The sequence below is a fragment of the Ochlerotatus camptorhynchus genome, unplaced genomic scaffold, assembly GCF_037179485.1.
Source record: "Ochlerotatus camptorhynchus isolate MF236.1 unplaced genomic scaffold, CSIRO-AGI_Acam_v1.1 ptg000077l, whole genome shotgun sequence".
Taxonomy (NCBI): Eukaryota; Metazoa; Arthropoda; class Insecta; order Diptera; family Culicidae; genus Ochlerotatus; species Ochlerotatus camptorhynchus.
In genome coordinates, this window is record NW_027040567.1 from 10,319,001 (window position 1) to 10,333,956 (window position 14,956).

General features: G+C 43.1%; 1 protein-coding gene across 2 annotated transcripts in view; it reads left to right on the forward strand.

Moving 5' to 3' along the window:
• Cdk12 (Cyclin-dependent kinase 12) overlaps positions 1–14,956 on the forward strand; it is a 56,172-nt gene that overhangs the window by 26,727 nt on the left and 14,489 nt on the right. For both annotated transcript variants that reach the window (XM_065217500.1, XM_065217501.1), the window contains 4 exons: positions 12,544–12,858; positions 12,922–13,087; positions 13,152–14,475; positions 14,533–14,921. In XM_065217500.1, the coding sequence (XP_065073572.1) occupies positions 12,544–12,858; positions 12,922–13,087; positions 13,152–14,475; positions 14,533–14,921 (2,194 nt within the window). The remainder of the gene's footprint in view (positions 1–12,543; positions 12,859–12,921; positions 13,088–13,151; positions 14,476–14,532; positions 14,922–14,956) is intronic.

Consider the following 14,956-nt stretch of genomic DNA (forward strand, 5'->3'; position numbering starts at 1 on the left):
TATATGTTCTATACTTATATTTAAATCCACTTTGCAAAACAAATTATAACATCCAGTCTTCACGAAAACATGTACCATGTTGAGCTTGTGTACTAAAATCAAAGCGAATGTTCAGATTGAACTTATGCGCTATTTTGTACACAAGTACAATTCATACATTACACTCGGGTGTATCGATGTACACATGTGTATTTGCAAATGTTTACACACGGGTACAATGAACATGGGTTTGTGCACGGAGCAAAATTATAAAATATAAAAAAACGCTGCAGTCCGGAACTCAAACCATGAAACTTGTGATCATCAGGCCTGCGTCTTGACCACTTGTCTATTTTAAATAATTCAGGTAATGTTAGGGATACCATATCAAAAACTTGAAAAGGAGGACATTTCGGTTTAGGTTTAGAGGTAAAGGAGGACAATGTTTCCTTTTCTCGACATTAAAGGAGGACAATGAATTTTTATCAATTGAGATTGTTCATAACTTGTTGTCGTTATCAATTCAATTCATCTGAAAAATGCATCCAAATAGCCTTCATAATTTATTTTTAATACTAGAAAATGATCTAATCCAGCTGTTCTGCATGAAAACTATAGCTTTACAGCCTTAAACCGTCCCAACTTTTATGATGTACAAAAATCAGGATACATGCCATCGCTGATTGGAACCAACATGAAAAGGAACATCTAAGCAACCTGTCAATTTTACCATTGATTCAGCATAAAACTTTAAACCAATACCTGAAATCCCCTAGAACCAGAGCGTCAAGGCCCAAGCGCAATGACAGCGGAAGCGGAACGGCAGCGGCAGCGGAAAAGCCCGATCTGAGTAAGCCTACTTGTCGGATTGAAAACAAGTTAGAATCAAATCGACTTCGGTTAGGCATCTTGATGTCATTTGTGACAACTGTCAAACTTTCCGTTTCCGTTCCGCTTCCGTCCACATTGCGTTTGGGCCTTTAGAATCGAATCGACTTCGGTTAGGCATCTTGATGGCATTTGTGACAATTGTCAAACTATCCGTTTCCGTTCCGCTTTCGCCCACATTGCGTTTGGACCTTCAAAATCAAACACATGTTGGATTGCTGTGTTTCATTTGGTGAATTTTCACTTAAATTTAAAAGGTGCGAAATTTTCAAATAACCCTGGTATTTCATCAGACTTATTTTTGATAGACAAGCAATCCATTTTGACAAAAACCTGCCCGGAAATCGGCCAAAAAACAAGAGAGGAATTTTTGAACATTATTAGATAGGGGAAATGACGGCTTCGGCATGCCAGACTATTTTCGGCAACCCAAATTGAAACACTATTTCCACTGGATTTTCTTACGAAAACACTTCGCTGAATGCATGCAAACGATTCTTTATGCTTTCAGCTTCAATTTGACTATATTTTTACCACTGAGAAAAAGCAATCTAGCAAGGTTTTCTTGAAATGAAACACGCGCACTACAAATTGTAGCTGATTTCGAGTTGCCGATAATAGAACAGCAGATTTACATGCAGTTCAAATGGAACGGTTGCCGAAGAAAAACTGGTTGCCGACAATACTCGCTCTCACTAGAGAAGATTGGAGCTTTGTAAAAGCGTTTCAAAACAGTTTTTGACAATTCTTTCGACTGAAATTGTTAGAGCAGCTGGCAGCAAAAGATTGTAAACAAACCAATACTGCATATGTGTGCGTTCCTTAGAGAAAAAGGCTATAGAAAGAAGGTCGCTGCTTAGGTTGCCGAGAATACGTAAATTCCCCTATTTTCGAAATTTCAACATTACATAAAAATTCCTAAATTGTAACACAGTCTAAGGCTCTAACACCACTATCAAGTAGATGATTTTTTTTCCCTATTTGATGGTAGTGTTAGTATGCGTAGGCGAACTACCAGTTACGCCAAATCGACGATCAAATGCATTGTTTACAAAAGCTGATACGTCACTTCGAAAACTGTTCCGATGCAATGAACCATAACACATGCGGGAGGGAATCGCCGTGGAAAACGATCTTGGGATGACACTGGAAGTGCCCTTGACGATTCCCTTGGATGGACGGATCTTTGGTGGTGGACTGTATTTTCGGATGATCGGTTCGATGGAAAGAACACTTTTGCTAAACTAACTTAACTACATTTATTGCTCTTTGCTCTAGTGTACACACTTTGAAGGTTGAATTAATACTGATCTCGTTTTGTACTGTTCTCCCTCGCACGGTAGGGATTCGATAGTATTGAGCGTCGCTGTTCGTAGTGTTGCCGTAGAAATAGGATTGGGTGCTACCTCACTTCAGTCCTTCTGGGAACGGACGGAACAAAAACCTAATCGAAATTTGGTGAATTTTCACTTAAATTTGTTACTTCGAAACTAAATTATAATGTTAGAAATTCTCTCTGTTTTTGATCATCCGAATTTCGAGGAATTGTTTGTCAAAATTGATCACTGATCGGTCAGAAATAAGTCTGGTAGAATAGCAGGTTTATTTAATCAAATTTCATGTGTCAAATTAAAGTGAAAATTCCCCAAATGAACCTCAGCCTAAATGTAGGGGGGTTGACAACTGTAGTATATTCCTGATCCCACTATTGAATGGCATTTGCTATACAAGCTGAGGTTGCGACATAATTAAACAAATATTCTCAGCAAACAACGCTCTTGAAAATAATTTTATAAATATGTAACGGGAAAAAATGCAATTATTTAAAAGGAGGACATTTTCGAGCAAAAGGAGGACGTAGAAAAAATATTGAAAAAGGAGGACATGTCCTCCTTTAGGATACCATATGGTAACCCTAGGTAATGTAAGGTTAAAGACATATAAAAAGCGCTCATAGGAGGTAAGGGAACTAATTTGTCTGGCCTTTATGCAAGCCGTCCAAATGAGCACAAGCGCATCAGAGACGTTGATAGAGACGCGCAAAGAAAATATCTGTCGAAACCGCAGCACGGTTTTTGAGGGATCTTTTGGCAATGTCACTGGCAACTATGTTTCGAGTGGCTTCAAATGACTTTCATACAGTGCCGCAATGCTGTTGAGAAAATTTGAACGTTCAACCGGAACTGAATAAAAATGAAGTGCGCGGCAACATTTTGCAAAAAATAAAGCGAAGACAAGAGATGACAGGCGCTCCATGACAGTACAACTTTTGTCATATGTTACTGTTAATTAAACACTTTTTTCATCATTGAGAACAATACTCCTTTGCTCGTTTGATTCAGCGTTTGACGGTTCGTTTGGTTGTTCTTGCTTCAGTCTATGCGTGTCTCTGTTCAACGTCTCTGAAGCGCATGAGTTTGCACATGGGTGTAAATTTGTTCATTGTACTTAAGTACAAACTTGTGTGCAAATGAGCTTGTACATATTCGCACATAGCAAGCGGAGAACAAGTGAGTGCAAAACATTCGTGTACTTTGCACACATGTTGTACCATGAAGACTACATGTGTGTAATGTGGGCTTTGGTCAAGTTAGAAAATGGAAACTTCTCGAAACATGTCCAGGTAGGGCAATGCTGTTCTGGGCACTCCATGTAACATCCATTCTCATGTGATTTTAGGTGTCGCACGAGGAATTTCGGTCGAAGTAAGAAACTGGTCACTTTTCCGGGAGTACCCGGAACATGTCCGGGTGTGGCTAATGGGTCCTGAGCTTTCGATATGACTAACATCGAAATTGTTGTTGAGTTCTCATGTGATTTGAGGTGTCACATGATGGGTTTTGGTGCAAATCAGAAACTGGGCACTTCCCCGGAGATACCCGGAATATGTCCAGCTGTGACCAATTCCTAGGCTATTCACAAGTGAATTCAATTTAATCGGCCATGGCATCTCTGAGATACAATTTTTTGAAAATAAAAAGTTTGTCCCGGGCTTTTACGGGTTAATAAAGACTGGACTCGGGAAAAATGAGACACACAAAAATGATCACCAAAAATTCATCTTAAATCGGATACTTCTCAAATTTTCAGGGATTAAATAACTATATATTAGCTATGTTTTGGCATAATTTATTTATTGAATTTCCTCCCCCAAGCTGAATGCTCGTACATTTCTCTTAACACTGCTCATGAGATCTTGGGCGAGGCTTTGCCCATCTTCCTTACACAAGTTCTCCCAGTTTTTCTTCAAAGCTTCATCGGTTTTGAATGTTTTTCCGCTTTTCTTCAACTTCTTCTTCATTATCGCCCGAAACTTTTCGATCGGACGAAGTTCTGGTGTATTTGGCGGGTTCGCCTCCTTCGGGACCACATTAACGCCCTTTGCTTCGTACCAATCCATTACAGGCTTGGTAATGGCACGAAGCGAGATCCGGCCAGAACAGCGTGGGACCACGGTGAGAGCGGAGGAAGGGCAGCAACCGCTTCTGCAAGCATTCCTCTCGATAAATCTGCCCGTTTATGGTGCAGGTTGTAACGAACGGCTTGCTGTACCGTCCGCACTGGCAGATCGCCTGCCACAACAGCTACTTCTTCGCGAATTTGTCCATCTTTCTCTTCCGGAACTTTTCCGGAACCTCCATGCGGGACGTACCGACAAAAAACTCGAGGCCGGGGATTTGTTTGGTGTCCGCCTTGATGTGTGTCTCGTCGTCCATGACGAGACAGCCTGGCTTGACCAGCCACTCACGGTACAGCTTCCGCGCACGCAATTTGGCCACCGTGTTTTGCTTGTCAGTCCGGTTTGGCACCTTCCTGACCTTAAAAACACGTAGACCAGTCCGCTTCATGGTCTGCTGGACGAACCACTTCGACGAATTGACCTTTTTGGCCACGTCGCGGATGGAAAGGTTCGGGTTATTCTTAAAGTACTGCCTTATCTTCCGTGCCTTCTCTGGGTATTTCGTTTTCGGTCATCAACATCTTCACAACGCGGGACACGGTGGAATGGTGCCGATCCATCTGTGCGACTGACCAGGATTATCGATCATCTTGAAAACTACTAGACAGTCATATCACTCTAAACTAGGATTGCCCAAAATTTCATTAATTTTTACCCACGCGATAAAAAGTTACACCCAAAACAAAGTGTCGCATTTTTTCCGAGTCTAGTCTTTATACATAGTAGCATTGAACTAGGTTTTGAATTCTTATGAGATTTCAGGTGTCTCATGATAGGGTTTGGTCGGAGTAAGAAACTGGCCATTTCGCCGGGTGTACCTGGAATATGACCGGATGCGGCCAAAATGGTCTTGGGTACTCAATATGACTAGCATTGAACTTGGTTTTCAGTTATCATGTGATTTGAGGTGGCACATGATGGATTTTGGTACAAGTCAGAAACTGACCACTTCTCCCGAGGTACCCGGAACATTTCTAGATGTGACCAATGTGGTCCTTAGCACTTCATCTGTTCGGAACATAAAACCACTGCGATAAGTAATTTGATCTATTGTAATACATAGAGATGAACTAGCCTATGGCTAAAAATCTCTCTAATAAAGAAAAAAAAAATATTGTAATACATCCCGTATCCTTAGTTTAGTGCATGTTGTGTTACTCTATCACTTTTGAGAAATTATGAAGTATTCGGTTTTGATATTTACAATTTACATTCGTGTTTTCATCGCAAGGAACCGATTCTAATTGAAAGGTCCCGCTTTTTATACCCTTCGAAGAGCTAGAGTACCTTCCTTTTGCCAGTCAAAATCGAATTCCCTAAAAACAAAATCAAGAAATGACACTGATATTGACCATGCATCAGGACCCTAGTCTCAACCACTTTAAACTAGAGAACAACGATTAGAAGATTAGGAATCACATAAATGAAGACTATCTAACTATTTTTTTCCTTGCTTCAAGACAGTGGCGTCACCCTAACCTCAATCTACCTGTTCAACAACTCTCAAAACGTAAACAAACAAAACAATATTGGTTTCAATGGATACAAATCAGTGAAACTAGAAGACCCCATGCTTTTTGAAACTGATTTGTATGTAAACATGCCCCTAAATAACGGGTTTCAAAGTTGTTGAACAGGTAAAAAGTGTGGCTACGCGATGCCACTGCTTCAAGATCATCCTCGGTGGAGCAACCCGAGTCTTGTCACTATTAACAAGGCATAAGGACTAATATGTGTTCCTTTGATTGCTGAAAAACTCTGTTCCTCTAGTTTAAAGTTGGCAGGACTAGAGTTCGGTGGCAGACCTTCTACCAGTAACACACTTGATATAACTTCCTTTGAATTAGGTTTTGAATTCTCATGTGATTTTAGGTATCACATGATAGGTTTTACTTCAATTCAGAAACTTGTCACTTCCGGAAAATCGCCAACGGTAAATTTTCAAATGTAAATACATCGAGTTAATCGATACAAACTTTTGCTCTTGCATCATTGTATGTGATACAAAAACAACCATCCAAGTTTACTTTCATTTATTTAAGATAATCATAGGTAAAAAAAATGTTTAGTTTGAAATGATTGTCACTTCGGACATTTGGACCGCCTAACATGATTGGTGCTCATTTTCTAAAGGCGGGGTTTGGGAAACCAATCTAAGCTTAGGTACTCTATTCTGAAATCTGTGAAAGGGAATCTAGTATATTGTAGAACAAAACGTCATGTAACACTTATTGATTATGTCATTGAGAAAAATCGTCCAATGTAACATATCCGATGTACAACTTGATTAGTCAAAATGTCCTGTGTGATTTTTTTCTATATTGTAGCATAAAATTCAAAGTAAAATTGTGATTTGACCGCCTACCTCCCGCCTTGGGTTGTTACATTCAAAGTGTTTTTTTATGTTATGTTTTTATGTTTTTTATCATACGCGAAGTTTGAGATTTTCAGAGTTGGTTGGAAATGCTATCTAACATGAAGCTTTAGTGTGATAGTTTATTAGCTAGGGAATGCTCCACCCTAATGCTTTCTCTCTGAGATGATCAAGTTGGTCTTGACAAGAGGAGCGACACAATAGTTGGGTAAAGAAGAATTGCATTATAACACACCATCGACTGGAAATGCTTTCGGCAACGTGGGGCTTTAGGTAGTGATGAAACGTCGCTAGAATTAGTCCATACTTCAAATCTCCGCGTACATCGTACGGGTTAGGCAAAGAAGTGTGCGTTTGACTTTGTGCTGTCGCATTAATGGCCCTTCGCTCATTTTCAACTTCTATTCAATTTTCATACTGCCGTACTCTAAGGGAACTACCTACCTACCCTCTTCTAAGACCTTTCACTAGCTAATAAATTATCACACTAAAGCTTCATGTTAGATAGCATTTCCAACCAACTCTGTATAATTATGTTTTTCAATTTTCTCTTAACTTGCACATTACAGCAAATGATGATCAATAATACTACCAATATTAAAGGTTGACTAAGTAAATTGGTACGCACAAAAAGAAACCTGTTATTCGTGATTCAATAAGTTTAAAAGTCCATTAATGGTTGCTTGACAGTCCTTTTATTAAAACTTTAAAGTTACAGCATTAGATGGTTACATTTCTCCAGTTCGAATGAAATCTCGAACCTTCCTCTTGATGGAGCTCATCAGCGGCCGCACAGTGGACACGTACACGGACTCAGCGTATTTCTTCCATTTTGCCCGCATTTGCTGTATGTCCTATGTTCCAGTTTTTTCGTAGATCCGCTGATTCCTTTCCACATTCAGGGTTTCCTTGTAGGTTTTGACCACTCGACAAACTGTTGTTTTCGGACCACTCCGGATTTTCCAGGCGTTTGTGCAGAATATATTCTCTTCTTTCGGGTTCCATTTGACGTTATTTTTGAACGCGATCGACAACTTTGATCAAACTTGCACCAGTTGTTCTCTATAGAAGTGTAATCAAATCACTGTCACTTGAGGCATGCTAGCGGCGCGCGAGGGGCGTACCAATTTACTTTCAGTCAGCCTTTAATTGTAATTATACTATTGATATTTGTTGTAATTGTACGTAAATAATGATAAATCGTATTAATTGAGCGGTGGATGCCAGTCTTACGTGCATAGGTAGGTTTATAATAATGGACATTTGGCATTATCTGTTAAGCATCGACATATTTTTATCTAAATACATAGGAGATGATTTACAATCAATCTTTAAAAAAAAAAAATGGCTGGGTTTGTGTACATAACACGACCGCATGGTTGACGTAGACTACGTTAAGAAGTTTAGTAAACTTCTCGTGCATTCTTCTTGATATTGATTTAAAATACAGTAGAAGTAGCTTAGTTCTTCAATTTACTACTCCTAGCCATGTAAATCTCCTAGCCATGTAAATTTCCTCACCCTTATTAGTTATTTTTCTCCGGGACGGGACTTGACAATCGAGCTTCTCACTCTTGAAGAATGCCCTTCGAAAAGTTGTGCGTGGTGTTTGATGGAGTTGACCAATGATGCCAGGAATGTAATTTTTTTTTTTTCTATTTTAATTTGGATTTTATTCGGAGTTTCAGCCGCAGTTTAGCAGCTTTTAATTCATTTTTGCTCAACACAATAAAAACAACCATAAACAAACAACAATATCAATCGCTTACAAGACGCAGTGCACTCAATTTTTCAACTTTACTTTCGCAAATATAAACAATTAACAACGCCATTGACGTCAACATTGATTCCGGCATCACTGCCAGCCAGAATTGATGCGATCCCTCTGTCCTTTTTATTCAACAATTGCCACTGTTAAATCGACCAATCAAAGACTGGCTCGGATTTGACAGCAAATTGGCTCGAAATCGCTACCCGATTGTTAAGTCCCGTCCCTGATTTTTCTGACTGTTTCTGGAATTTCCGTTAGGTTTTTTTTTTAATCTTTATTAAAGAGATTTTTAGCCTTAGGCTAGTTCATCTCTAGTCAGATGGTGAGGTCTCAGAAGGAGAACCTCCTACGGAGTAGTTTGACATAGTGAGTTTAAACTGAATCTTTACTGACAATGCCTGGGTTAGAACACCATCATGAGGGCCAAAAGACTCATCCCATGTGATGCCCCTCCGGCTACTGAAGCTGTGGGGTAACAGCTCTCCTGGCTCTTCACGGAGACGACAACAAGTTCAAAACGAGTGACACAAATCTGAACGAGACGACACCGTGACGAGGTCCAAAGGCTCATCCCGTGCGGTGCCGTCCCGACAGTCAAAAGAAAAATTTAACATACAAACAAATGAACGAATATACAAACGAAGCAGTGGCGTCGCGTAACCTCACTTTTTACCTGTTAAACAACTTTGAAAACGTTATTTAGGGTCATGTTTACATTCAAATCAGTTTCAAAAGGCATAGGGTCTTCTAGTTTCACTAATTTGTATCCATTGAAACCAATATTGTTTTGTTTGTTTACGTTTTGAGAGTTGTTGAACAGGTAGATTGAGGTTAGGGTGACGCCACTGAAACGAAGATAAAAAACATATGTAGTTTGCCTAGATCCCATTGTATAGATTAGCTTCCCTGAGGAAGACTAATAGGGTGTCTGCAGCGGGTGAATCTTCTCCGAGCAGGTTCCGGATGCTGGAGGTGATCCCATAGGTTTCCCTGAGATCCTGGAATTCAGGGCAAACACAAAGGACGTGTTCAACGGTGGCCGGGACGTGGCAGATGGCGCAGCTCTTGCGGAAGGGTCCTCCGCCGCCAAAGTTATAGTACAACCGGCAGTGTCCAGTCCTCAGCCTCGAAAGCACTCTCTGATCCGGTAGGTTTCGGAGGTCCGTCCATGCCTCCGTGGTTCCCTTAATCCTCCGGATGAAACGCTCTCGGGTGCCGGACCACTGGTCGGCCCAGGCTTTCTGCACGGTTGTTTTGATCCGTTTCCCATTCCGTTCATCGCGATTAGGAAGAGCGTAACAGAGATCACTGATCCCTGGGGACCCCTGTTTCCTCCTGAAAGCTCCTAGATTTGGTATTTCCGATGGCAACACGGAAAGCGCGATCAGTGAAATTCCGAACGAAATGGACCATGTGTCCCTTAAGTCCCCAGCTGACGAGTTTGGCAAGTCCGGTCGGAGTCCAGGTCCTGTTGAATGCCTTGGAGATGTCCAGTGAGACCATTTCGGTGTGGTGTCCCTGGTCGATTTCCGTTAGGGATATTTCCGCATATGAAACACTTGTCCTTAATCCTCCGTTATAAAATATATTCCCCGTGCACACTTCAATGCCCATCCCATCTCTGTTATTGATAAAACGTAGTAGGGCGCGATGATGGTAATTGGGCCAAGTGATGTGTTCACCTCCACTCCGATGGCTTCGATTGTTTTCAGTTGGAAGTTTGGAAGCAGCCGACAACTGATGTTCCGTCTTGCAGCGATGGTCATTCCCCACCCCCGGAGCAGGTGCGGTCACGTCTGACGAGTCGGAAGTCTGGAAGGAATACGTTCAGTTCGGGCTTTAAGTGCGTCTCGGTGATGATAGCAATGTCGATCTCCTTGGTGTTGAGGTAATCGAGTAGCTCTCTATGCTTGTTCGTCAGCGAGCAAGCGCTCCAAATTGGTATTTTTTTTTAGCTTCACGGTCCATACTTGGTGACGAGAGATAAGGCAGCATGAAGATGTTCAGATGCAGGTGTGCAGGATGACGATCACCTCTGCGACCAGCGTTACTAGTTCCTCCGATGTAAACGGAGATTTGTCAACTGAATCGCCTGAGGCAACACGGGCATACGATAGTCCAGGCGCCGAGGCAGAAACTTGATTTGGCAGGGCCGCTGCAGCAGTGAGGTGATGCTGAGCTGAGGGGGTGGCTCGTTGATTGTTGAGGGGTAGCGGTGGGAGATTTGGGACCAGGCGACGAGGCTGGATTGCTTGGTATTGTTCATCCGTGATGGCACTTAGTGTACGTTTGTTTCGATGCCGGCCTGGCTGGTTGCTAGTAGACACCTTCTTCCTGATGTTGATGTATTCCGTTCGCTTGGGGCAGTCCCGAGTAGTGGCACGGTGAGTACCACCGCAATTCACGCACTTCGGCTCGGTTTCATCAACTTGAGCACAGGTCGCCGGACTGCACCTGGTTTCAATCCAAGCCTCACCAGTTCATCTGTTACGGCAGCTGTTTCGTACGACGGCAGTCCCCGTAAAACAACCTTCAATGGTTTCACCGAAGGCAAATCGTGGGTGTAAAACTCCACCGTACTGTTCTTCAGTAGATCACCGACCGGCTTGTACTGTTGTAGGCTGGAGCACATGATCTTTGTTCCTACGCTACAGATGTTGAATCGCGGGAACAATTTGAGTTTTTCCAGCTCATCCCTAAGCTTGGCGACGTCCTTCATCGGAGTAAACAGCGGGGGAATCCGCTCCTTTTTAGCAATTTCAGCGGCGTCAACACCATCATTTTCAACTCCGAGCACCGAGAATTAGTTGCTCTGTAGCAGCCGATTATCTGCGTCGTCCGAAGCAGCGCTGGCGTCCATTTGGGCCTTTTTACTAGGGCCCTCCGATGCAAGAGTAGTAGAACACCTGTGTACCATGTTTTATTTAGTGGCAAGTGCAATAAGACTTGCCAATGTGCCTGTCGATGACGGCACTTCCACGACGTAAACGTAACAATAAAATTAATTAGAAGAAACTCGAGAAGAACGAACGAACGAACTATACTGCTAGACGATTTAGCAACCAATGACCATGAGCGGAGGAACGACAGTAGAGCTCTTATATTGTTTTACAGGTTCAAGCAAAACGATGCACAACCAAATGGTACTCGATTATGATGACTTGGTTTGGGGAGAACGTTTATTTCATGAAAATAGTGATGAAATGATCACTTTTTATTTGTACTTTTTCAACGATTTTTTGTGTGGTAAAATTTGAAAAAAAAATATTGTTGAGAGTAATTTCCTATCGATTGGTGTATTTGGATTTTATTTTCATCTATTAATGACAAAGTTGTAAGCGTTCAAAACCTTACACCTTTTCGTGACGGTCGCACATTTTAGATTTTCGATTTACCCCCAGTACCTTCCCGTAAGACGTAGTCTACGTTAAAAAGACCGAAAATTTATTTTACTTTTATTTTCTTCCTATTTTTTACAAGTGAAGTTTCAATTATTAAGTTCTGACATAACTTTATTGAACTCGGAAGAACTGCCCATGTTTGAAAGAAGTAAGAAAGAGTTGCAGCCAAAGCAGTCAAACATCAAAATGTCAGTTCTGGGTCCTTTTTTAACTCGACTCCGCAAGAATGTTTTCCAGGATGATGCGTTTAACCCTTCCGTACTTCCCAAAACCAACGTTAGATCGCGATCGTTAGGGCCTGTTCATAAACTACGTAGACAGTTTTTTTGGGATTCTTGTCCCCCCCCCTCCCCCTGCGTAGACAATTGCCCATACAAAATTTTGAAAATTTGTATGACCGTGGATAATTGTCAACCCCCCCCCCCCTCCTCCTAAACTGTCTACGTAGTTTATGGACAGCCCCTTAGACGTTGACTCCGTAGGTGACACTTCCCCCACTGACTTCCCATTAGCATTATAGTGTATAATAAAACATTCCGAGTTGTTCAGGAAAGTGTCCTTTGGCTCTACCGCCACCAAAATTGACTTCTGAAAATATCTTTAAAACGTCGCCTGTCACCTTAAGGTTAAGATGTAACTGAACTTTGAATCGTTTTCCCTTTTATCCTAGCCACTCCCCCCATCCGACCATCGAGCCGTTCGCTCAACAGTCCGTACGCCGATTCATCTCGCGGCCGGAGTCCCCGGGCACCACCGCCTCGGAAGCTGTACCAATCCACTTCGTCACCTCATACTCCTCCGGTGGTGCCCAAGAAGAGTGCTTCTTCCTATCAGCAGCAGCAGCAGCAACAGTCGTCTCAACAACAGCCACAGCATGGAAGTCCTGTCACGATAAATGACAGTCCTACACCCCGTGGTGGCAGCAGTCGGTACCGACGTACGCCATCACCGAGCAGCAGGCACGGCTCGAACCGAGACAGTCCGAGTAAGTTGAGAATTTGATCATCTGCTGTTGGTAGATGGTTAAGAAATAAGTGCTTTTTTTCAGATGGTCGTCACAAGCCTTACACTCCGCCGCCGTCGAAACGACGGAGGGATCGATCACCCCCAGAGAAGGATTACTACCGGAAGGATAAGCGATACCGACCGCGTGAACCAGAATGGGATCTACACGATCGAAGGGGTGATCCTCCTCCTGCTAGAAGATACACGAGGTTAGTTGGTGTTAGGTAGAATGATCGAAATAAAATGATGATTTGTTTAAACATTTTTTTGTAGAAGTCCCAGTCCAGTTGGAAGCCATCGTCGGAGACGTACGCCAACGCCTTCAAAGTCACGATCTCGTAAGAACTATTACAGTCCTTCGCCGGATCGAAGCAGGAGTCGGGGTCGCTCGAGGCACCGATCGAGAAGTCCCAGGCGACCGTCCTCTAATCGGCGATATTCGAGCGGAAGTCGGTCACGTTCTCCTTCGGATATGCCATCGGTTAAAAAGTTCGATATCAAGGATAAAATCACCGACACTAGTTTCTTTGCGGAACTGATCAAAGACAAACACAAGCGGTTAAAGACGCTCCAGGAGATTTTAGAAAAAAAAGATGGCCAAGAGGCAGGAGCACCCAGCGCCACGGTGATTAGCGAGAACAGCATGTCCAACGATTGCGTAATAACGATCGCCGACGGTAGTAGTAGTGTGTCAAATTCGAATGGGCTGAAGGATGTCAGTGTGACTGATATTCCCATGCCGGATCAGTCAGATAATTCTAGCCGAGTGGCAGAGACTACAGCAAAAGACACCGTAGACTCGACAGCGGCAGCAGACGATGGTGCGAGTACGGACTCACGAATACCTGTGATATTGAATAGTAAAAGCAGCGAAAGTCTCAATCCAAGTGCCAGCTTATCGAGTGAACCTGCGTCGGCGACGACCGCGGTAATAGTAGCAGAATCCATACCAACGACAGTACTGAGTAAACCAAAAAGTCTCACGAATCTACCGATGCCACCGGGGGTGAACGTGGCCGAACTGGAAGGTGCCCAAACACCAAGCCCCCCACGACAAATCAGCCCGGTGGCCGGTGCTCAAATGAAGGTGATGCCCATACCGACCCTCACCACAACTGGAGCAATCACAACATTTAACCTCAACAGCAACAATAGTCATCATCATCATTCACATCGCCACACCAAGGGCGCCAGTAGTAGCACTAGCAGTAAGCGTAGCAGTAACGAACACAAACCACCTTCCTCGGCAAGTTCGTCATCATCGTCGTCGGCACCGTCATCCAGTTCGGGCAAGAAGGGCTTACTCAGTTTACCCCTGCCACCAATGGTACCTGGTTCGGAAGATCTGAGCGGCGACGAAGATATTGGATCGCCACCATCCCTATCAGGTACGCCCACAAAAAAGTCAAGTAGTAAATACAGCAAATCCAGTAGTGCCAGCAGTAAGAAATCCAAAGGTCGCCCTAGGATATTGAACAGGCGGTATTCTCGTAACATGCTGGGACCGATGTCTGCATCCGGTGGAAAGGACTGGGGCGAACGGTGCGTTGATGTGTTCGATATGATCGAACAGATCGGTGAGGGAACTTATGGACAGGTACGTCGTTTTACTGAAATCCTAAAAAATCCCTAACGATATATATTTTTCCACTAGGTGTACAAAGCACGTGATCAGGAAACCAACGAACTGGTAGCTCTCAAAAAGGTCCGCCTTGAGCACGAAAAGGAAGGCTTCCCGATCACGGCCGTACGGGAAATCAAAATCCTCCGGCAGCTGAATCATAAAAACATCGTCAACCTGCGGGAAATCGTTACCGACAAGCAGGATGCGCTGGAGTTCCGCAAGGACAAGGGTTCATTTTACCTGGTGTTCGAATACATGGATCACGATCTGATGGGCCTGCTCGAGTCCGGTATGGTGGACTTTAACGAGCAGAACAATGCCGGCATCATGCGCCAGCTGCTGGACGGTCTGAACTACTGCCACAAGAAGAACTTCCTCCATCGGGATATCAAGTGTTCGAATATTTTGATGAACAACAGGTAAGCGCTGCTCCCTTTTTTTAACCATAGTTTAA